This window comes from Anomaloglossus baeobatrachus, chromosome 7, assembly GCF_048569485.1.
Source record: "Anomaloglossus baeobatrachus isolate aAnoBae1 chromosome 7, aAnoBae1.hap1, whole genome shotgun sequence".
NCBI classification, from domain to species: domain Eukaryota; kingdom Metazoa; phylum Chordata; class Amphibia; order Anura; family Aromobatidae; genus Anomaloglossus; species Anomaloglossus baeobatrachus.
In genome coordinates, this window is record NC_134359.1 from 75,157,389 (window position 1) to 75,181,027 (window position 23,639).

The 23,639-nt window shown below is 43.0% G+C and overlaps 1 protein-coding gene across 4 annotated transcripts in view; it reads right to left on the bottom strand.

Moving 5' to 3' along the window:
• The window catches only part of NCKAP1 (NCK associated protein 1), a 241,185-nt gene that overhangs the window by 196,879 nt on the left and 20,667 nt on the right, over positions 1-23,639 (bottom strand). For 2 of the 4 annotated variants that reach the window (XM_075317418.1, XM_075317417.1), the window contains exon 2: positions 1,025-1,042. The exons of the other annotated variants lie outside the window; for them this stretch is intronic. In XM_075317418.1, the coding sequence (XP_075173533.1) occupies positions 1,025-1,042 (18 nt within the window). The remainder of the gene's footprint in view (positions 1-1,024; positions 1,043-23,639) is intronic. 4 annotated transcript variants of the gene reach the window in all.

Genomic DNA, 23,639 nt, shown 5'->3' on the forward strand with positions numbered 1-23,639 from the left:
CTGGTGACAGGTTCCCTTTAAAGTCGTAGGCTACTGAAAGGCTTTGTAATGGAGAACTGACTCCGTTCTGTCGTTACCACTGGACTGATAATTGTATGACTCTTCCTATGAGGCAGCAGAAACATTCATCTCATTATAAACTTGGGATAGGTTTTAGTAATGATGTTTTTTGGAGCCAAGTAGAACGTTCTGTAGATTGTAACATGGTAATCTGAGAAATGGATCATTTTCCCGTCTTTTCTTATTCCCTTACCTGAATTTTGCGAATTTAGCTACGGCTGGAGGCCACCAATACCTCGGTCCTAGTACTGATGAAACTCCCCATGAGTGGCCCGATAGGAATCAAAGGGCTAAAATACCATTTACAACTAGGGTATCTTTATCTGGAGGTCTTCATGGCATGGGGAAGAGTAATCCAATAAAGCACTTCCATAGCTGGGAGAAGGGCAGGCAAGGAAGTGTGGGAGGTATCGGGAAGGGATCATGTCAGACTGTGCCGGTCGGCACACATTGCGGTATTCATACGCACTTAAAACAGTAGATTTGAGTTGAGGCATGCTTGGGAAAGTTTATCATGTATATATGAAAAGTGATGAATAACTATCTAGGTCTACAGGCATAAACAAAAAAGAAAAAAAAAAAAAAACCCACTAATGCGGCACTACAGCACACGGCGCCAGTCCCGCATGCTCAGCGGCACTACAGCACACGGCGCCGGTCCCGCATGCTCAGTGGCACTACAGCACACGGCGCCGGTCCCGCATGCTCAGCGGCACTACAGCACACGGCGCCGGTCCTGCATGCTCAGTGGCACTACAGCACACGGCGCCGGTCCCGCATGCTCAGCGGCACTACAGCACACGGCGCCGGTCCCGCATGCTCAGTGGCACGGTGCAGCGTCATAAGAAGAAATTACTAGTTTTCTCAGATTTGATTCATGCTGAAAAATTACAGAAAGAGAAAAGTCATAGTGTAAGAAAGTGGTTCTAGAGGGGGCAAAGGGAAGGTGAAAAGCAATGCAAACCTTCCAAACTTGTCCTTGCTGGGAAAGCATTTAAATAAAGAGAGAGAGAATTACATACAGACATTTTATAGCAAGCGAAACATGCAATATCGGAACAACAAGGAGCGCACATACAAAACATCACCTAAAGGCACTCTAACCTCACACAGTATCTACTTATGTCTAATACAATGGAGGGAAATAAGAAAATAGTGCGATGAATACAGAGTGATGAATCGCCAAGTTTGAATATTTGACATTGATTGGAATCCATCCAATCTGCCTGTTGTGTATCTGTAGGCTGTAGTCAACCCCATTCACAAGCTGCAGAAAGAAAGAGTGGCTTTTTTCCCAATATTGAGATCATCCCCAAGACACGGACACAATCTATGCTGAAGTGCTGAATGCCGAGGATTTCCAACTGTAATAAGTGGTGTGCGCCCATTAAGGTCCATTCAATCTATGATGTTTTATTGTTAAAGGGAACCTGTCAGATGCAATATGCAGCAGCCAGAGCCACGAGCAGTTCTGGGTGCATATGGCTAATCCCTGCCTAACTATCCCTGTATGTAGTAGCATAGATAAAGGGATCTTTAGAAAGGATTTCTAAAGATTGTTTATTATATGCTAATGAGGCCAGGGACTAGTCACAAGTGCATTAGTTCCTGCACTAACTCCACCCTCTTAGCATGATAGCATGCTCACAGGGGTTGTGCCAACATGCTATGGGTCAGTGCGCATGGTCAGAATGCCCAACACTTCCAGTCATACGCACTAGACTTATCTGAAGCCGGGGCGCCTACACCCAGCTTCATAGTGCACATGTCCGGAAGTGCAGGGCATTCTGATCATGCCCACCGACCCCCAAGCCCAACGTTATGAGGCGGTGACAACGGACACAGATATGTGCGTCACTGCTGATGACGGTGGGCAATGGGCATTGAATAGTGTGTTAACACACCCCTGTGGCAAGCTAACATGCTAAGAGTGCAGAAAAAGCACAGGAACTAACGTCCTTGTAACTGCTCCCTGCGCTCATTAGCATATCATAAAGGATCTTTAGAACTACTGTTTTCACTCTCAAAACCACTGCACCAAATAGAATGGCAGCATAGTGTATGGTCACAAGAGAGCTTATGTAAGATGAGGAGGAGGATTATTTTCAACGATTCTGCACAAAGAAAAAAAAAAAAAAGCTGTGTATGAGCCGTATTACATGACAATGTGGCTAATCTGCATGCAGATGCACGGTACAACTCAGAGGGTCAGCCTTGGATTTCAGCCACGGATTCCCCGGTAAAAAAAAATAAAATACAGCCATTTGCTATATTCAGTGATTAACATGTTGAAAGCTCTGGGGGAACAAAAATCCTGCTTCCATGGAATCTCTTCATCCATTTTTCAATTCACTGTATTCAATGTGTACGTGTGGATAGTGTGCACATTGTATTGCCATCAGTAGGCACAAGGCATTCAGTCACATTCAGAGAGATGCCCCCTACAAAACCCAACAGTGACGATCTGCTGAGGTTAGGAGCCAGCAGAATATTCCGGGGCATTGTGTTGGCCCCGTCCTACGTTTCGAGACCTCAATGTAGATGTGATGTGGATGGAAAGGAGAAAAAAGGAGAGACATTGCAGAATGTGAGGGCATAAATCACAAGTTATAACATACATAACATATCAGTACGATCATTACTAAGGCTAAAACATATCTGGGTTAGAGTGCCTTTAGCGTGGATGCATTTACAGCATAAAATAGGAACAAAACACTTTTCTGATACAATCAAGTTAGTCAAAACTACACAATAAACATAAAAGCAGACAAAATGAGTCCTAGAAGTCTTATCTCCTGAAAATACGAGGGGTATTAGAAATAATACATATATGATGTCTATGGCAGGTGAAGCAAATCGTTCATGAAGTTATACCCTCACATACAGAACAGAAGATGTCCCAACTCTAGCCTTTGCCCCGAGTAAATTACCACCTGTATGGCAAAATATAGACAAACCCTAAAAAGAAACCCCCCATAAAAACTAAAAAAGAAAAAGAAAAAACCCTAAAAACTTAGGTCTAACCACAATCAACTCCAACAATGAGCCCCAACTCGCCATCATAGACACAAGGGCCCAGGAAGCTTAGGTAAGGCTGATGGTGGCTGAGAGCCTCCTACTGAAGAACTCCTTCAGGAGTCTTTTCCAAGACATTGAGAGAAATCTTGTGGTATCAGTTGAAATTAAAGGGGGGTTGTCCATTTTTGAAAACCAAATTTTATACACCAGTCCAAGGCTATGCTCACACATCGGTACTTCACATCAGTATTGTTAAGTCAAAACCAAGAGTTGGTCAATAACGGAGACTTGGTGCCCATGTTTCTATTCTACATTTCCTCTCCTGATTTTGGCTTACAAATACTGATGTAAAATACTGACCAAATACTGATGTGTGAATGTGGCCTAACAGATTGCGCTTTTCAGAATTTTCAGCCATTTGTTAGAGTGGAGAGAGCGTTTTTAAAGAGCGTCCTCCTCACGGGAGGACCTGTCGAGTCTAGGATTTCCATCACCCCATTGATAAGTGGTGCTGTGGGAAAAAAATTGAACACTATGCTTGTTTTCCCCAGAGATCTCAACATTGAGACAGCTTGTGATTACGGATTGTCAGGGGACCCTTCAAAAGAGTAGGGACAGCCCAAAGCTGAGGAACCCTTCCCTTGCATGGAAAGCACAGTTTGTCCAGAGCTATTTAGCGCAGCGTTCCACCAACTCTAGTCCTCAAGGCCCACAACACGGCATGTTTCCAGGATTCGATGATTAGTATTGCAGAGGTAATAATTTAATCACCTGCACACATGGGGATTCTAACATCTCTACAATGCTATAGAAACCCTAAAACATGCCCTGTTGGTGGCCCTCGAGGACTGGAGTTGGGGGGGGGGGTGGGACATTGATTTAGCGGGATTGCGTTTTTTGTCAAAGAATTGGAATCCGGCGGTCATTTTCTGGTGCAAGTATACGGAAAAAAAACAGCCATGTGATCATGTGATTGGTTGCTATCATAGCGCCATCACTTTTTGTTTGCAAGAGGCCCAATACATCTGCGACAATGGAGATATTGACCGTAGTAAGAAAGAATAGCTTTACAAAGAATAACCTCTCTGGTATTCCTCGGTGCAGGGTTCTGTTTAATGTATATAGTGTAGCCATCAATGTTATCATCGGAAGTGACAAGTGACCTTTTCCCAACCAGAGAGCAATGTACTGACCCACATGCTCAGCTGTGCCGATGACAACATTTCCTTCTCTGGGCTTACATCTGATAGTCCATGCCTCAGACATTTCATGTGACGCCCATCAATGCCGCAGAACTGCTTCTGTAGAAATACAGACACTCCCTTCCCCTGAGTGTGACATCGGCCCACACAACACCCGGTAAAACTGGTATCATGTTCCTCCGAGGTGATAAACATATCACTAAATTACAAATGTAGCATCCGAATAAAAAGCTAAGAGATTTAACTTTTCACTCATTGGTCTTACATGTGACCATGACTACGTTTTCCCTTGGTTCTCTCAGTATGGCTAAGAGATTTAGCCTGGGTAGTCCTCCCCCACATGAACCCCGGTGGCTCCAGCACTGGTTGTTCTTTGGTCATCCAACTATGATGGTGAAACTTTCAAAAAAACGTTCCTCAGAGTAAAAAAGTAAAGTCTGAATATTCCACCATCTACAACACATAATATCACAGGTCCTGGAGAAATCCTTGTACACAAGGGAAATAGCTGCCAATCAATATTGGATGATTGTGATCTACGGGTCTTCAGGCAGCACTGTAATAAAAGCAGGCATGATTTGGTCGTGCAAATCACTGCATAGGATCTGAAATATTTCCAGAAATCATTGTCTGAACATAGTTTACCAACCATGGCAGTTGCTATTAGAGCACAGCTCTGCATCTTTTACAAGATGGAGCTGTATTAGTGCCTATGGCTTGGGCAACTTACACTTCTTGAAAGGCAATATCAATCCTGAGCATTATATAGAGACTTTATAACAATATATGCTCCATCCAGACAATGTCTATTTCAGGGAAGGCCTTGCATGTTTCAGAAACACAATGCAAAACCACACACTGCTTTCATCTCAATACCGTAGCATGTGAAGAAGAGTTTGGGTTATGGGCCGCATGCAGTCCAGACCTTTCACCAACAGATAACATTTGGCGCCATATTAACTAAAAATCTGGCCAATAAGACCCTCAATTGTTGAGCCTCAAAACTCCTCCATAGGATAAGAATGGGACAATATTCCTCTCCCAAAACTCAGAACAATTGTTCTATCTCCCCAGACTTTTTCAGACTGTTGTAAAAAGAAGACTGGGATGCTACGCACCGGTAGACACGGCCCAGGACATCTTTTGAACTCTGTTGCTGCCATCAATTTCTCAAAGGGTTCATTTCTTTTCATCTGAAAATGGAAGCATTTCTAACTTTCACTTTCTGATCAGTGCCCTATGCGCTCCTGTGAATAAAATACAGTATATACCAGAAACTTCCAAATTATTGTATTCCTAACGTTTGTGTCTCAACTTTTTGGAATTGAGGTGGTATTGTAATTTTCAGAGATATATATATATATACATGATCTGGTGTTGGTACATATAGCTGCCTATTTTCTTATCTGAATCTGGCCTTAGAGGCAATTGTGGACAACGTTATCTTATTTTTAAGGTTTTCTGCAAATTCACAACTTGCTGGAGAAATGATCTGTATACACGGCACAGCTATTCTGTAACGTTCCCCGGCCGTGATGAATGTCAGCCGCGCTCTGCTTCCCTCCTACACACACAGGCGGCTCAGCAGAGTTTTAATTGATGTGTCAAGAAATGCAATCCACTATTCAGTTTTAATGCTAAAAAAAAAAAAAAAAATCTGACTATTCAGACTCCACTGGGGCAAAGAACAAAGAGGGACACTTAAGGGCTGTGTGGTCATCGTTAAATTACCCTTTTTAATTGTATATTGGAAAGTAATGCCATTTTGTTATATATTAGGTTTTAGGATTTCCTTCATGTTATCAAAACTCTGCTTGCTGACAATGAATGGAAATCTGTAATAGATTGCTCTGCCGTGCACAGGCTGCTACAGGTCTCGGCAGCACAGGTCTCGGCAGCACAGGTCTCGGCAGCACAGGTCTCGGCAGCACAGGTCTCGGCAGCACAGGTCTCGGCAGCACAGGTCTCGGCAGCACAGGTCTCGGCAGCACAGGTCTCGGCAGCACAGGTCTCGGCAGCACAGATCCTGTGTATACAGGACGTGCTGCCGAGAACCATGATCTTTTACACAAACCAAAAGATCATTTCACCTGACAAGCAAGCAGTTTGCTCATTCATTGGGTAATCAGCATCATGTTTAGAAAGCACAGTGTGAATGGACCTTAAAGGGGTTGTCTACTACTAGGACAACCCCTTCTGACTCCACAATTTCCCCAAGTAAAATAATAAAGCCTACACTCCCCTCCCATACCAGTAGTGTCCAGTCTCGCAGTGCTGGGACTCGCGTGGGGTTGTGACATCACACAAGCCCCGCGTCCAATCAGCACCAGCTTCTGTCTCCCCACCTTAGGGCCAAGCGAACAATAGGAGGAGAGCGCAGCGAGGCACGCGTAATATCACAACCCCACGCAAGCCCCTGCACCGAGAGCCCCAGCACCGAGAGCCCCAGCACCGAGAGCCCCAGCACCGAGAGCCCCAGCACCAGCACCGCCAGCCTCAGAACCAGCCCAGACACTGCTGGAAGGGCGCCAGTACTGAAGGGGAGTATAGGCTTTATTATTTTACCTGGGGGACACGTGAAATCAGAAGGGGTTGTCCTAGTAGTGGACGGACAACCCCTTCAAGATTTGTACAGACTGAGGGGATGCCTGACTCCGATCCTTTCAGAATTGGGGCGCAGGTTTGTACTACAAGTGCACATTCAAAAGTAGCGGATGCGCTTCAGATTTTTCGTTTGTATGTGTGGCACAAGATCCGCCGTGTAATACAGTAAAAGAGAAAGATGAGAACATTTCTCATCCACATTCTCAAAAAAGAACAAAAAAAAAAAAAACACACTACATGAATAAATTGACCTGTGGGGAAGATTTTAAAGGGAACATTTCAGGTGATTCATGCAGCCCAAACTACAGGCAGCATGGATCACAGCCCAGCTGCACATTTATAGCTACATATATTACTTTCTGCAGCAATCTGGCGTTTTAGGCCGGTTTCACACATCCGGCTTTTTGCCGTTTTACCGGATCCGGCGCTCTCCCGTACAGATAATACAGTACAATGACAGCGCTGTAACTTCCGGATGACATGCGCCGGTCACATGACAGCATGTGACCGGCGCTTGTTGCTCTGTCATTGTACTGTATTAACTGTACGGGAGAGCGCCGGATCCGGTAAAACGGCAAAAAGCCGGATGTGTGAAACCGGCCTTAGAGAAACTATACTTTATAGATCCAGGACCATAGCTAGCAATGACACTAGGTCAGCGCCGCTCCAGGTGATTGACAGGTGTACACATGAGGGAGAGACCTGTCAATCACCCGTAACAGGGAGGAGCTGCCGAACTGGTCTCGTCTCTGGCTATGGTCCGGTCTCTGGCTATGGTCCTCCGGCAAGAAGATCAAAAAATATTTTTCTCTGAAACGTGAGAAAGTACAAATTGCCTGATAGGTTCCCTTTAAATCCACCGCATGTCAGTTCTTTATGTGGATTTTCACCAAGTTTTCCAAGCCATGCGATGCACAGGATGAAATCTGCAACAAAACAGCCACAAAAGCCCTCTGAGTGCAGCCAAAGGAAACGATATAGTGTTTACAGGGATCTGAAATCATTTCTGCAGTGAAGGCCGCCATCATAAGAATCCATCAATGCACAGAGAGGTCATTAGAGGAGAAGAAGAAGAGTTCCAGCTATTCCAAATAACTCGCCAACTCCTGTCCTCCTCTGCCGCTGCTCTATGTCCACAGTCTACATCTGTGATTTCACAAGACCACTGCTACCAGTTTACTGGGCTCGACAGCTTGACTACACGAGCCATTGAGCCAAGTGATTGGCTGCAGCTGCGACGAGGGCTGCAGTCGTGATGTCATCACTGCAGCCTGGCAGCAAAGGGGGAGGGCAGCAAAGGGGAAGGGCAGCAAAGGGGAAGGGCAGCAAAGGGGAAGGGCAGCACTGGAGTGGGGGAAGGCAGGAATGGCAGACTTCGGAGGGAAGGTGCACTAAATTGCTCAGCTACAATAAGAGGGCATCAAGCGTCTGTGCTTGGTTTCAAAAGTTACCCACCTCGATCAGCAAGTCATCAACCATCTTAAAAGGGAGCCTGTCATATTGTTATATATTTATTTATTAAACTGCCTCCAATAGGTTTTAAATGATGCAATGTGCATCACTAACAAGGTTTGAAAAGAATTCCATGTATTTATCATAATATAAAATATATATATATATATATATATATATATATATATATATATATAATTTGCTTGTAAGACTATACACTTAGGTGAATGCAGTACACGCCTTAGGCTTCAGTCATAGGGGCGGAGCTTTTGCAGGGTTCAGTCACTGTCATTCAAGTTCAGACAAGATTATTTTTTTGAGCTTAGAAAACGTGGTGGTGCAGGACCAGTGGTGATGTCACGATCATGTGACCGAAATGGGTGGAGCTCAACAGAAAAGGATCAGTGATGTAATAAATTACAATGCAGGAAGGCGTGATTAGATTAAAAAAAAAATCATGCCTGACCTTAAGTGACAGTGACTGAACCCTGCATGAGCTCCGCCCCTATGACTGAACCCGATGGTATGTACTGCATTCACCTAAGCATATAAAGTATTTTTTTTTTAGAAAAATACAGAGAACTATTTTTTTTTTTAAACCATGTTAGTGACTGCATCATTTAAAACACATTGGGGGCAGTTTAATATAGAAACAAATGACATGACAGGTTCCCACATGACTGGATAAGTGATACATTCTGAAGACAAATAAAACGCTTCAACAATTGTACCGAAATACATGATCCACGTAAACATGCGCATCAATCTACTGACATGTGCAAACACTTGCTTATTAGCTGATGTAAGGATATAAAAATCTGGAATAGACAGGCACATCCCCTTGTGTAAACAGGAATGTATGCAAACTGAAAGAAGGAAGTCACAACTGTTCATCCCAATACAGTCTGCACATCCACAACGATGGCGGCACGGAAAATGAGCACCGATCCGCTTTCTTCTACCAAACGTCTATCCAAGCAGCAGGAAAGGAGTTTGCCAGAATGCTAATTTTATATATATATATATATATATATATATATATATATATATATATATATATATATATATATATATATATATATTAGCGCGCACACACACACACATATATATGCATACATACTGTATATGCACGCGCGCGCACACACGGTGGCCGTAAAATAGCCTAGGAGTTTGGAGCTGTGTGCAGACTGACCCAGTGGATAGAATTGGCTGAAAATTGGTATGTATGGTATTCCAGGCATGGGGAAACGGAAGGCATCTTAAAAAAATGTAATGATATCATATTTTGAGGCAACTTCGTTACTGAGTGTTCAGCCGGGGCACGGAGAAATTTCCACACTGTGCTGTATGGGAGCCCCAATTGCCTAGAAACACTGCGTGCAACGTCCTCCACCACCTCTGCTTACCGGTCTTCACACTCAGTAACCCTGTTGCCTCAAAATGTGTCATCTGTCTCACCAAAGTTTTGGTATAAAAAAAAAAAAAAAAAAAAAATTAAGATGCCTTCCGTTGCCCCATGCCTTGAATACCATACATATCAATTTTCAGCCAATTCTGTCCACTGGGTCAGTCTGCACACAGCTCCAAACACCTTAGGTGTTATTTTAGAGCCACTAAAATAAAAATGTATGTATATGTATATATATATATATTATATATATAAAAATATTTATAAAAATATATATATATTATATATATATATATATATATATATATATATTTTTTTATTTTTTTTTATTGTGGTGGTTAGGTCACTGTGTATATCTACTCCCATTGCTGAAGCGGACGTGCGCAGCAGATTCTGACCACAAAACCACAATGGTGCAGATTCACAGTTTTGCATTGCTCTCAGTAGGGGGAAGTTGTTAGATCCGATTGCTGGAAGACCAAAAAAACAGACATCTGATAAGTCAGTCATCTACATGGTGACTAATAATCACACATAAATAAACGCTCGTGGTCACAAGTCATGGGGTCTATAACCCGCACACCACATGAGAAGAGTTTTTGGAAACCAAGTGTTACAGTATATGGAGTGACGTGCTGCAGTGAAAGCAGCTTCAGGCCATTAACAGAATCCAAGAAGCAGCATGGAGAACAATGTTGTTGGTGTGTCCCTGTACGCAGGCATCAAAATAATGCAAACATTGGGAAATAATGGTGTCCTGTCACTAGGATACAGCATTAAAATATGGTGCACTGCTAGGCGGTATATTAAAGTGAATGCATGAAAAATGCACAATTTGAAAGGTTGCAAAAGACCCAGAGTCTCTTAATTGGCAATGACATTTGGCGGAGGACAAAATGAGACAAGTCCACCGCAGCTCTTGATAGCACATGTCAAAACTAAAAACACTGGAGTGGTTAAAGGGAACCTGTCATTGGACTTTGGCCTTCTAAACTAAAACTAGTACCTTAAGCAGCGCCTGTGCGGCATTACATGAAGGTGCACATTACCCCCTAGTCCCAAAAATACCTTTAGAAAATCTCCCGCCCGGTAAGTATATTGTCCAGTCTGATGGCGGGCAGAGCCAAAAAAATAGGTTGCGCCTACGTGAACTGGCAAGTTCTCTGAACAGGCACGAGATTTTGCTTGCCAATGTGGATGAAGAAGGTGACATCATTCACATCACTGGGCAAAGTGTTGCGCTTGCGCAGAGAACTCGCCAGTTTGCGCATGCGCCACCTATGTTTTTGATTCTGCCCGCAACAGGGCAGAGCGAAGTGCGCCTATCCGAGCCGGGAATATATGTCGGGGCAGGCACAAGACTTTGCCCACCTACGTGGATGGCGTCTGAGGTGTCATCCACGTCAATCAGCACAGGAGGAGGGCGAACGGAGGGACAGGAGGCACAGATTAGGATGACGATTGGACCGGACAATTTACATACCAGGTGGGAGATTTTATGGTATTTTTTGGGGTGTACGGGGGGGGGGGGGGGGGAATCAGGGAGTAACATGCACCTTTACAGAATGCAGCACAGGCGCTGCTTAAGGTGCTAATTTTAATTTAGAAGGCCAAAATCTGGTGACAGGTTCCCTTTAACTCTGAGCAGATGAGCCATTGCCATAGTTATCTGGTAGCACCTCACTCCCCTTTTCTAAAGGACAGCACACTCCTACTTGGCCAACCCCAAGTGAATGGGGCGCTCATGAAGACCAGCTGTCGGCTATAAGCCATCTATGGTGGGTGGCCGCCCTGACACAACACTTGTCCACAGTTATCACCAACTGATGCAGAAAAAGGGCAGAAGACGACGTGTTCACGCCACACTGCTGCTGAAGACTTTCCAAAGGAAGACCCAAGACACTAGTGGAGAGCAGTGTTTTTTATTCAATGCATCTCAAAGCCATTACAAGCTTCTTATTAAGAAAAGGAACCAAAGGGGAGCGTAACTCTTATTCCATTTATAACAGATCAGACCCTATTTTGTGCCTTTGCTCCTTGGTGCTCTTTCATTCACCATCTGATAGATGACTAAATATTAGGATCATAGGTTTAACAATTAGGCCTCATTAAAGGGAATCTGTCATCAGGTTTTTGCCACCTAATATGAGAACAGCATAATGTAGACAGACCCGGATTCCAGCGATGTGTCACTTACTGGGCTGCTTAGTGTAGTTTTGATAAAATCACAGATTAATCAGCGGGTGATTATCATTACAGGACTACTTGGCATGCTGCAGGTAGTCCAGTACATTCATGAGCTCTGTGCAACTGCTAGATCTGCAGCAGAGAAAATATTGATTTTATCAAAATGACAGCAGACAGCTCAGTAAGGCAGCTTTCACACTACGTTTTTTTTAACATCTGTCATGAATGTTTTTTTAACGCAAAAACGGATCCAGTGCAAATGCGTTTTCATTTCAATGCATTTGCAATGGACTCGCGCCGTCAACATGCGTTCACCTGTGTTCTAGTGAGGATCCAGCGAGTTGCAGTTTTTTAACTTTTTTCCAAAAACGCTACTTGTAGCGTTTTTGAGCTGCGTCCAAATACTGCAAATTGCTGGATCCTGACTATACTGCACGCAAACGCATGTGAACACTGGCATGCTGACAGGATCCTGCTTGCTCTACTGAGCATGCCCAGAAACCAGCCTCGCGTGATCAGTCTCTCTCTCCCCCTCTCTCCCTCCCCCTCATTCACTCACTCACTCCCCCTCCCTCTCACACCCTCTACCTCCCTCCCCCCTCTCCCACCCTCTCCCACCCTCTCCCCCCGCCTGAGAGCGGAGGACGCTCGTAACCAAGGTAAACATCGGGTAACCGCGGTCTTAGTTACCCGATGTTTACCATTGTTACGTGTGCAGGGAGCCGGCTCCTAGCAGCTGCAGACGCTCGTAACCAATGTAATTATCGGGTATCCAAGCAAGTTACCCGAAGTTTACCTTGGTTACGAGCCTCCACAGCTGTTAGATGTCGGCTCCCAGTCTTTCACGTTCAGTTCCCCTCACTCCCGATCACGACTCCAATGCTTGCCCATAAACTTAAAGTGACAGGATCCTGCAAAATAACACATGCGTTTTTCTTTGCAAAAAACAGGATCCGCTTTTGCAGCAAAAAAACGTTCATGACGCATGTTAAAAAAAACAGTGTGAAAGCAGCCTAAGTGACACATTGCTATAATCAAAGTCTCAGTCTCTACATTATGCGGCTCTCACATGGGGGAGCAAAGACCTGCTGACACATCCCCTTTAATACCTGCAGAAGATAGAATATTGGTCTATGCTATGGTCCATTTTTCATCTATTTGCTTTCTGTGTGTTTACCGTCCATGCTTCCACAAACCAAAGCGAACTGGACAAATCTCCGATTTTTAAGGTCCATGTAAAGAATCAGACTTCTGAGAAGCCCTATGGACTATACCAAGTCTGTCAGCACACCGGACGATATACATAGTGTCTGAATAATGCCTAAATGGCACAAAACCCCCCATATTGCAACAGGATCACTTTCCCTGATCAGAATGGACCTGTTCAGTAGATCATATATATCATAGTTGTTGACGGTAATGGCCTTCATCATTCTTGTAACATCTATGGCCAGATGTGGGGTCCCCATCTCAGGGGTCAATACATTACTTATAAACAAGGAAAAATTAAAGATTTTTTTGGGTGTGTCGGTTAAAATAATATAAAATTAAATGGATTTTCCCACGAACAAGGGCTATTTTAATCAATATATCTTGGAATAATAATAATTTCCCCCAGTGGATGTGTCAAAAAAATGTCCCTGTCCTGAGATAATCTTATACATGTGCCCCTGCTGTGTACTGTGTAATGGTCGTGTCTGACCGTACAGGGACATGGTCTGATCATACCACAGCTCCTGGCCAGAGAAGGAAGCAAAAGATAGTATACAGACATTACAGCACGATATCAGAAATAATTCTGTGAGGTAAAACATTTTTAAACAAGAGGCAGGGAAATGTTTTACCTCACAAAGAGAATCAGCTGTGATCCCATGCTGTATGGTCTGTATATTCTTTTGCATCCTCCGCTGCCCAGGAGATGTGGTATGATCAAATCATGTCCCTGTACGGTCAGACACAGCCATTACACAGTACACAGCAGGGGCACATATATAAGATTATCTCAGTACAGGAACATTTGTTTTTAACACACCCAATTGTGGAAATTATTATTAATCCAAGATCTAAGGAATGATTAAAGTGAACTTTAAAATTAACTTTGTTCATAGGCAAACGCCTTTAACAGTAAGATAACTATCTTAATTTTCCAACTGAAGATGGACAAATAATTGTTAAATCTATGGGATAAATTCAATTGGAGATATACAAGTGCATCTCAATAAATTAGAATATCATCAAAAAGTTAATTTCAGTAATTCAATACAAAAAGGGAAACGCATATATTATATAGAGTCATTACACACAGAGGGATCTATTCCTATATATTATATAGAGTCATTACACACAGAGGGATCTATTCCTATATATTATATAGAGTCATTACACACAGAGGGATCTATTCCTATATATTATATAGAGTCATTACACACAGAGGGATCTATTCCTATATATTATATAGAGTCATTACACACCTAGGGATCTATTCCTATATATTATATAGAGTCATTACACACAGAGGGATCTATTCCTATATATTATATAGAGTCATTACACACAGAGGGATCTATTTCTATATATTATATAGAGTCATTACAGAGGGATCTATTTCTATACATTATATAGAGTCATTACACACAGAGGGATCTATTCCTATATATTCTATAGAGTCATTACACACAGAGGGATCTATTCCTACATATTATATAGAGTCATTACACACAGAGGGATCTATTTCTATACATTATATAGAGTCAATACACAGTACACACAGAGGGATCTATTTTAAGTGTTTATTTCTGTTAATGTTTATGATTATGACTTACAGCCAATGAAAACCCAAAAGTCATTATCTCAGAAAATTAGAATTAGAATTTCCACAAATCACCAAAGGCTTCCTGAGCTTTTAAAATGGTCCCTTAGTCTGGTTCAGTAGGCTACAGAATCATGGGGAAGACTGCTGACTTGACAGATGTCCAGAAGGCAGTCATTGACACACTCCACAAGGAGGGTAGGCCACAAAAGGACATTGCTAAAGAATCTGGCTGCTCACAGAGTGCTGTATCCAAGCATATTAATGGACATGTTGAGTTGAAGGAAAAAGTAAAATTATTTTTCCAGTTGCTCTTATATAATATTCTAATTTTCTGAGATAATGACTTTTGGGTTTTCATTGGCTGTAAGCCATAATCATCAACATTAACAGAAATAAACACTTAAAATAGATTCCTCTGTGTGTACTGTGTATTGACTCTATATAATGTATAGAAATAGATCCCTCTGTGTGTAATGACTATATAATATATAGGAATAGATCCCTCTGTGTGTAATGACTATATATAATATATAGGAATAGATCCCTCTGTGTGTAATGACTATATATAATATATAGGAATAGATCCCTCTGTGTGTAATGACTCTATATAATGTATAGAAATAGATCCCTCTGTGTGTAATGACTCTATATAATATATAGGAATAGATCCCTCTGTGTGTAATGACTATATAATATATAGGAATAGATCCCTCTGTGTGTAATGACTCTATATAATATATAGGAATAGATCCCTCTGTGTGTAATGACTCTATATAATATGTTTCCCTTTTTGTATTGAATTACTGAAATAAATTAACTTTCAGGATATTCTAATTTATTGAGATGCACTTGTATCATTTATAGGGATTAAAAGAAGACAGCAGTATGGAGTATTGGCCAGTCCTGTGATATATAATGGAATATAAGTAGGAATTTCACAGTCTCAGGTTATGATAATGACGGACAACACCTTAAAACATCAATTGATACTGGATGCTGAATCACATGCAGCGAACCTCACAAGCTCCTGGTTTTCTTCCAAGAAGGATCAAAGGGGTGTTACCAAAAGGAATCAATAGCAACAATGGGGCTTAGGCGCAAAAGCAGTGCAAACCAGAAAACATGCAAAAAAAAAAAAAAAAACGAAACGATATCAACTGGATGGAAACACTAGAGAAGCACTTTAATGAGACAATGATTGACAAATGCAACACATCAAGTAAATGATGAAGGGTTTGTGAAACCGAAATGTGTGTCATTCAGTAAAATACAAGCCTAGCGTTAACATCCAGTGGATTTGATTACAGTTCTCTCCATAATATTCACAAAAATCACTGAAAACCGATATACAGTAGAACCTTGGATTAGGAGCATAATTGGTTCCGGGAGTGCGCTCTTAAACCAACTTACTCTTATATCAAAGCAAATTTTCCCATAGGAAATAATTGAAATACAGACAATTCGTTCCACAACCCAAATATATTTACTGTATTTATACAAACTTATTACAGTAATACAATATAATGTACTGTATTCATATAAAATAAAATTACTACAGTACACGAATACAAAATACTGTACAGTAAAAAAACATAAAGCAAATTAAACTTCACATTAGCTTCCAATAGAATTGTTGGTGTGCAGTAGATACAGTATAAGCAATGTGCTGCACGGATTAGCCGAAAGAGTACAATACTCTATCCACAAATGCAAATTCATAGACATGCTATATAGTATATACTGTACAGTGGTATACTGTTACAGTACATATGGACAGAAAGTTTCCTCCAGAGCGGGTCAGTGTGGTGAAAGGACAGAATCAGACATGTGCACGGTGAGTATTTGCTCTTATTGCAAACCATTGCTCTTAAACCAAGTTACACATTTGTAAAAAGCTTTGCTTGTCTTGCAAAACGCTCTCAAACCAAGTTACTCTTAATCCAAGGTTCCACTGTATATGATCTCACCTTGTGAATACACAGTAAGGCCGAGTTCACATGACCAGTAATCATCAGTTACAATGGATCCTGCACAGATATATTGGGGGGGAAAAGTTCTGCAAACACAACTTTTTTTGTTCATTGTTAAATAACGGATTTCTGAGGGATCAGTTTTTTTAACATTGGATTCTATGGAGAACGGATCCGTTAACGGATTGCTATTTAGTCATTCGTTATTGTTACATTTGTAGCTCATCCATTTTTCCCCTGCAGCATCCATTTCAAATGGAAGATAATAGCAATGAGTTAAAGAATCAGGTTCTATACAGACTCCCAATGTTTATATTATAAAAAAAAAAAAAAAAATGGATCTGGCTTAAATCATTTTGGCATTGGATCTCTGCAGGATCCGTTCTGATGATTACAGGACATGTGAACTCAGCCTAGTACTGCTTTACAACAGTGCTCTTTACCACTAAGGCTCAGAAAGTAAGGCATGGGGACAAGGTCGTTTTTAAGGCCACTTTCACACATCAGTTTTTTGCCATCAGGCGCAATCCAGCAAATTGGGAAAAAACGGATCCGGCGCCTGATCCATTTTTTTCTCATAGACTTTTATTAGCGCCGGATTGTGACGCATGGCCTAACGTTTCATCCGTTGTACAACGGATCTGGCAAAAATTGTCTGAGCGGCCGCCGGAAGCAACGTCCAAAGGAATGATTTTTGTGAGCGTCGAAAAAACGGAAGGCGACGGATCCGGCGCCGTCCATCTTTTTTTTACAATGGAAGCCTATGGGCGCCAGATCCGTCGTCATCTGTCAAATGACGGAATCAGGCGACGGATCCGTTTTTTTTTTCTTTCTGAGCATGCCCAGATGTTGCATAAATCACAAAAAAAAAGTTCTCTCTCACCTTCATAGCAAATAACCTTTGGCCTGAAAAGAAAAAAATGAGACGGATCCTTTTTTTTTTTCTTTTTTACAGGATCCGTCGAATCAGTTTTGCCACAATCTTGCATCAGTTCACCCCCCCCCCATCTCCAGAAAACAAAGTCACAATTTTGATGCATTTTTGTCTTTTTTTTCCCCCATTCATTTATTGGGTGAAAGATGTTTAAAGGGATTGTCCACTACTTGGACAAACCCCCCCACTCATTCCCCTTGTTCGCCCCCGTAAAAATAAATAAACCTATACTCATGCAGCCGTGGTTCCTGCGATGTCAAACGTCACGTTCCAGGAGCCCATGTGATATTGTTATGACACGCAAGCCCTGCGACCAATCAGCGCCCGGCATCTGACTCCTTGCATTGGCCATCTGAGAAGGATGGGAGCGTTGCGCTAACTTCCTGCTCAAATGTCCAAAAGCGGGGAGACAGATGCCAGGCGCTGATTGGTCACGGGGCTCGCGTGTCATAATATCACATGGGCTCCTGGAACGTGACGTTTGACAACGCTGGAACCGCAGCCACATTAGAGGAGAATGTAGGCTTATTTATTTTTACCGGGGTATACGAGGGGAATGAGAAGGGGATTTCCAAGTAGTAGACAACCCCTTTAAGCGTCCTTCCCCCTTACAAATTAATGGGGGGGAGGGAGGAAACAAGCGTCTATGCAGATTTGCTGGTTATGTAAAATGTTGCGTTTTTCTGGCAGCAAACATCCAACATGTCAACAAGCCTTTAGGCTCTGTGCGCACTAGAAAAGTGATTTTTCTCAAGAAAATTTCTTGAGAAACTTCTGGGAGTTGAAGATTTCCGTACCTGCGGGAAAAACGCATGCGGATTTGCCGCGGGTTGGTCCCTGCGGTTTTGCAATAAATAATGTAGATAATCGATAGACAGATAATGGATAGAGTGAAAGATGGATAGATGAATAGATTGACAGGCCCGTTTCACACGTCAGTGATTCTGGGACGTTTGTGCTTTTTTTTAAACGTACCAGAATCACTGACATACGCAGACCCGTTATAATGAATGGGTCTGCTCACAACGTCAGTGATTTTTCACTGCACGTGTCTCTGTGCGGCGTACCCGCGTGTGCGTGATTGCCGCACGGAGACATGTCCATTTTTTTCTGGCATCACTGATGTCCCACGAACCACACCACTGCGTGCCAGAAAACACGTGCCAGAAAAAAACGTGCTTTTAAAATAAAAAACATTTTTACTCACCCGGCTTCAGCGGCGCTCTCTGCAGCCCGTGCAGCTTGCTGCTTCTGAGCCGACTCATTACTGTCGCGCATATTCATGATGCACGACACAGCCGACCCGGAAGCAGCTGCTGCGGGGGTCACCGCCGGCCGGATGCTGCACCGCGGGAGCGATCAGCACCATGGAGAGCGGGAGCGCGCACAGGAGAGTTGATTTCTAAGTGCAATCACGGGCCACGGAGAACGGAGCCCGGATTGCACTTAGACAACCCACGTGTGCCGTGATTCATGGCACACGGAGGGGCATGTGCGTGTTTTACACGCCAGTGAAAAACGTCAGTGTTTTTCACTGACGTGTGAAACGGGCCATAGATAGATAGATAGATAGATAGATAGATAGATAGATAGATAGATAGATAGATAGATAGATAGATGAGAAAGACCTATATAATGTCCCACCTCCCTGCATTTTCTAAGCTGGCACCCTTTAGTGACTTTCATGTGGCACTAAAGGGTGCTTAGCCTTGTATTTAGCCATAAAATAAATAAATAATTAAAAAAAACGACGTGAGGTCCCCCCATCTTTTGTAGCCAGCTAGGGTAAAGCAGACGGCTGCAGCCTGCAAACCACAGCTGGCAGCTTCACCTTAGCTGGTAATCCAAAATAGAGGGCACCCCACGCTGTTATTTTACATTAAATAAATAATTTAAAACAAAAAACGTGGGGTCCCCCCCAAATTGGATCACCAGCCAAGGTAAAGCGGACAGCTGTGGTCTGGTATTCTCAGACTAGGGAGGTCCACTGTTATTGGACACTCCCCAGCCTAAAAATAGCAGGCCGCAGCCGCCCCAGAAGTGGCGCATCCATTAGACGTGCCAATCCTGGAGCTTCGCCCCAGCTCATCCTGCGCCCTGGTGCGTTGGCAAACGAGGTAATATATGGGGTTGATGCCAGATGTGTAATGTCACTTGGCATCAAGCCCTGGGGTTGGTGAGGTCAGGCGTCTATCAGATACCCGACATCACCAACCCAGCCAGTAAGAAATAAAAAATAGACAAAAAAAGTTTTATTTGAAAAAACACTCCCCAAAACATTCCCTCTTTAACCAATTTATTGAAAAGAACAATCAATTCCACGTCCGGCGTAATCCAATAAGGGGAGGGGGGGGGCACGGCGATCCATACCATAGTCGCTATCCCAGTCAATGAAGAACAGAATGTTCCCCATTGGCAGGGAGAGCTGTGCAGTGACCTGAGCTAACATCAATAGGTCAGCCCAGGTTACTGCAGGGGATGACGAGCGCTGCCATCAGGAGCATAGGTGAGATCATTACCTTCTGTGATCATCTCCTGTACTGCTGACGTCAGCGCTGTCACTGACTTCTATGCCCGCCGCGTTGTCAGAAGTATCGCGAGAGCCCGTGACATCACCGCTAGTGACAGTCTTGGGCCGCTCGTGAGACGGGCATAGACAGCAGTGACAGCGGTGACGTCAGGAGGCAGGAGATCGTCACAGCAGGTAATGATCTCACCTCCTGACAGCAGCGATCGTCATCCCCGCGGCTGCCTGCACTGCAGGGTGTCAGTGTCTGCCTGCGCTGCCGCGTGACAGGCTGCTGACACTGCGGGCAGACACTGACACCCTGCAGTGCAGGCAGCCGTGAGGCTGGAGCGGGACACAGACTGCACGGGCACCTGGAGGTCGCACGGAAGTGCTTCTGTGCGGCGTCCAGGCAGTGTGACGTGTGTTTACTCTGCTCCGCCTCCTCTTCCTGGCATAATGACATCGCTTCCTGCAAAACCGCAGGCAGCGATGAGCATTACCGCAGGTAAATCGCGGCTATACCGGGGGTATACCGCACATCATTTGCTACCTGCGGTATACCCCCGGAATTTCGCGATTACATTACAGTGAATGGAGTGAAATTCCGGGGGTATACCGCAGGTACCTGCGGAAAATAATGGACATGCACATTTTCTCAAGAAAGTTTCTCGAGAAAATTTTCTCAAGGAAATTTCTTGAGAAAAATCCGCACAGTGCGCACAGCTATTTTTTTTTCTCATAGGATTTGCTGGGAAATGTCTGCACAAAGATTGCAGACATTTCTCAAGAAATTTCCGCAGCAAATCCGCGGGTAAATCCGCGGGTAAAACTGCCTAGTGCGCACAGAGCCTAAAGGCGTAATACACACATCAGTACAAAAAATAAAAACAATATAAAAAAATAAGTAAATAAAAATTATATATGTATAAATGAAAAAAAAAAAAATGTATTCTATAAACTACTGACAATGGCTCCGAATTTCCAAGCAATACATTTTGTATTTATTTTCTGAAAATGAGAATTGGGCAAAATAACAAAAACTGCATTGCTTTCAGACCTCAAATAATGCAAAGAAAACAAGTTCATAATCATTTAGAAACAACAATATTTTAACTCAGGAAGATTCAGAAATCAATATTTTGTGGAATAACCATGATTTTCAAATCCCAGCTTTCATGCGTCTTGGCTGCTGTCCACCTGTCTTTCACCTTGCTTTTGGGTGACCTTATGCCACTCCTGGGGCACACATTTAAGCAGTTCTTCTTTGTTAGATGGCTTGTGACCATCTTCCTCTTGATTACATTCCAGAGGTTCTCAGTGGGGTTCAGGTCTGAAGATTGGTCTGCCCATGACAGGGTTTTGATGTAGTGGTCCTTACTCCACATGTTGATTGACCTAGCTGTGTGGCATGGCGCATTGTCCTGCTGGAAAAACCAGTCCTCAGAGTTGGGGAACATTGCCTGAGCAGAAGCAAGAAAGTTTTTCCAGGATAATCTTGTATGCAGCTTGATTCATACATCCTATGCAAAGTATAATCTGCCCAATTGCAGCCTTGCTGAAGCATCCCCAGATCATCACCAATCCGCCATCACATTTCACAGTAGGTGCAAGACACTGTGGCTTGTACGCCTCTCCAGGTCTCCTTCTAAACATTAGACGACCAGGTGTTGGGCAAAGCTGAAAATTAGACTCAGAAGATTACCTTACTCCTGAGTCCTCTATGGTCCAATCCTTATGGTCTTTGCCAAACTTCAGCCTGGCTCTCATTTGCTTCTCATTGATGAAAGGCTTTTTTCTAGCTTTACATGACTTGAGCCCTGCCTCTAGGAGCCTTTTACGAACTGTTCTTGCCGTGCACTTCACCCCAGCTGCCATTTGCCATTCCTTTTGTAGGTCACTTGATGTCATCCTGCAGTTGCTGAGTGACATTAGAATAAGATAACGGTCATCCCGGTCAGTGGAGAGTCGCTTTCAACCTCTGCCGGTCTGTACTCTGGTTGGAATAGCTGTCAGACATGTAGAGAAGCTGACTGTTATAAAACTGAGCAGTGGTCTCTTAATATATACAGCTCTGGCAAAAATTGTGTATGGAGCAATTTTAAGGTACCGTCACACATAACAAGATCGCTAGTGAGATCGCAGCTGAGGCACGGTTTCTGTGACGCAGTAGCGATCCCGTTAGCGATCTTGTTATGTGTGACACCTACCAGCGATCAGGCCTCTGCTGTGAGATCTCTAGTCGTTGCAGAATGGTCCAGGCCATTTTCTTCAAAGGCGATGTCCTGCTGGGCAGTACACATCGCTGTGTTTGACACTGTGTGACAGGGTCACAGTGACTGCTGAGATCGTTATACAGGTCGCTACTGCCACCTGTATTGTTCCTGCATCGCTGGTAAGATCTGACTGTGTGACATCTCACCTGCGACCTCCCAGCGACTCACCTGCGATCCCTATCAGGTCGCATCGTTTTCGGGATCACTGGTAAGTCGTTGTGTGTGACTGGGCTTTTAGGCTGGTAAAAGGATGTAGGGTTCAGAGATAAGGATAGGATAGATAGATATATTTGGTACAGACCAAAAGTTTGGATACACCTCATTCAAAAAGTTTTCTTTATTTTCATGACTCTGAAAATTATAGATTCACATTGAAGGCATCAAAACTATGAATTAACACATGTGGAATGAAATACTTAACAAAAAAGTGTGAAAAAACGTCTTATATTCTAGGTTCTTCAAAGTAGCCACCTTTTGCTTTGATTACTACTTTGCACACTCTCGGCATTCTCTTGATGAGCTTCAAGAAGTAGTCACCGGAAATGGTTTTCACTTCACAGATGTGCCCTGTCAGGTTTAATAAGTGGGATTTCTTGCCTTATAAATTGGTTTGGGACCATCACTTGTGTTGTGCAGAAGGTGGATACACAGCTGATAGTCCTACTGAATAGACTTAGAATTTGTATTATGGCAAGAAAAAAGCAGCTAAGTAAAGAAAAACGAGTGGCCATCATTACTTTAAGAAATGAAGTCCGGTCAGTCCGAAAAATTGGGAAAACTTTGAAAGTGTCCCCAAGTGCAGTGGCAAAAACCATCAAACGCTACAAAGAAACTGTCTCACATGAGGACCGCCCCAAGAAAGGAAGACCAAGAGTCACCTCTGCTGCAGAGGATAAGTTTATCCGAGTCACCAGCCTCAGAAATCGCAGGTTAACAGCAGCTCAGATTAGAGACCAGGTCAATGCCACACAGAGTTCTAGCAGCAGACACATCTCTAGAACAACTGTTAACAGGAGACTCTTTGAATGAGGTATGTCCAAACTTTTGGTCTGTACTGTGTGTTATATATATATATATATATATATATATATATATATCCGTATGTATATATACACCTCTGAACCTTACATCCTTTCACCAGCCTAAAATGGCTTCACAATATTATTATATATATATTACATACATATACTTTAAGTTATAATAATATAGT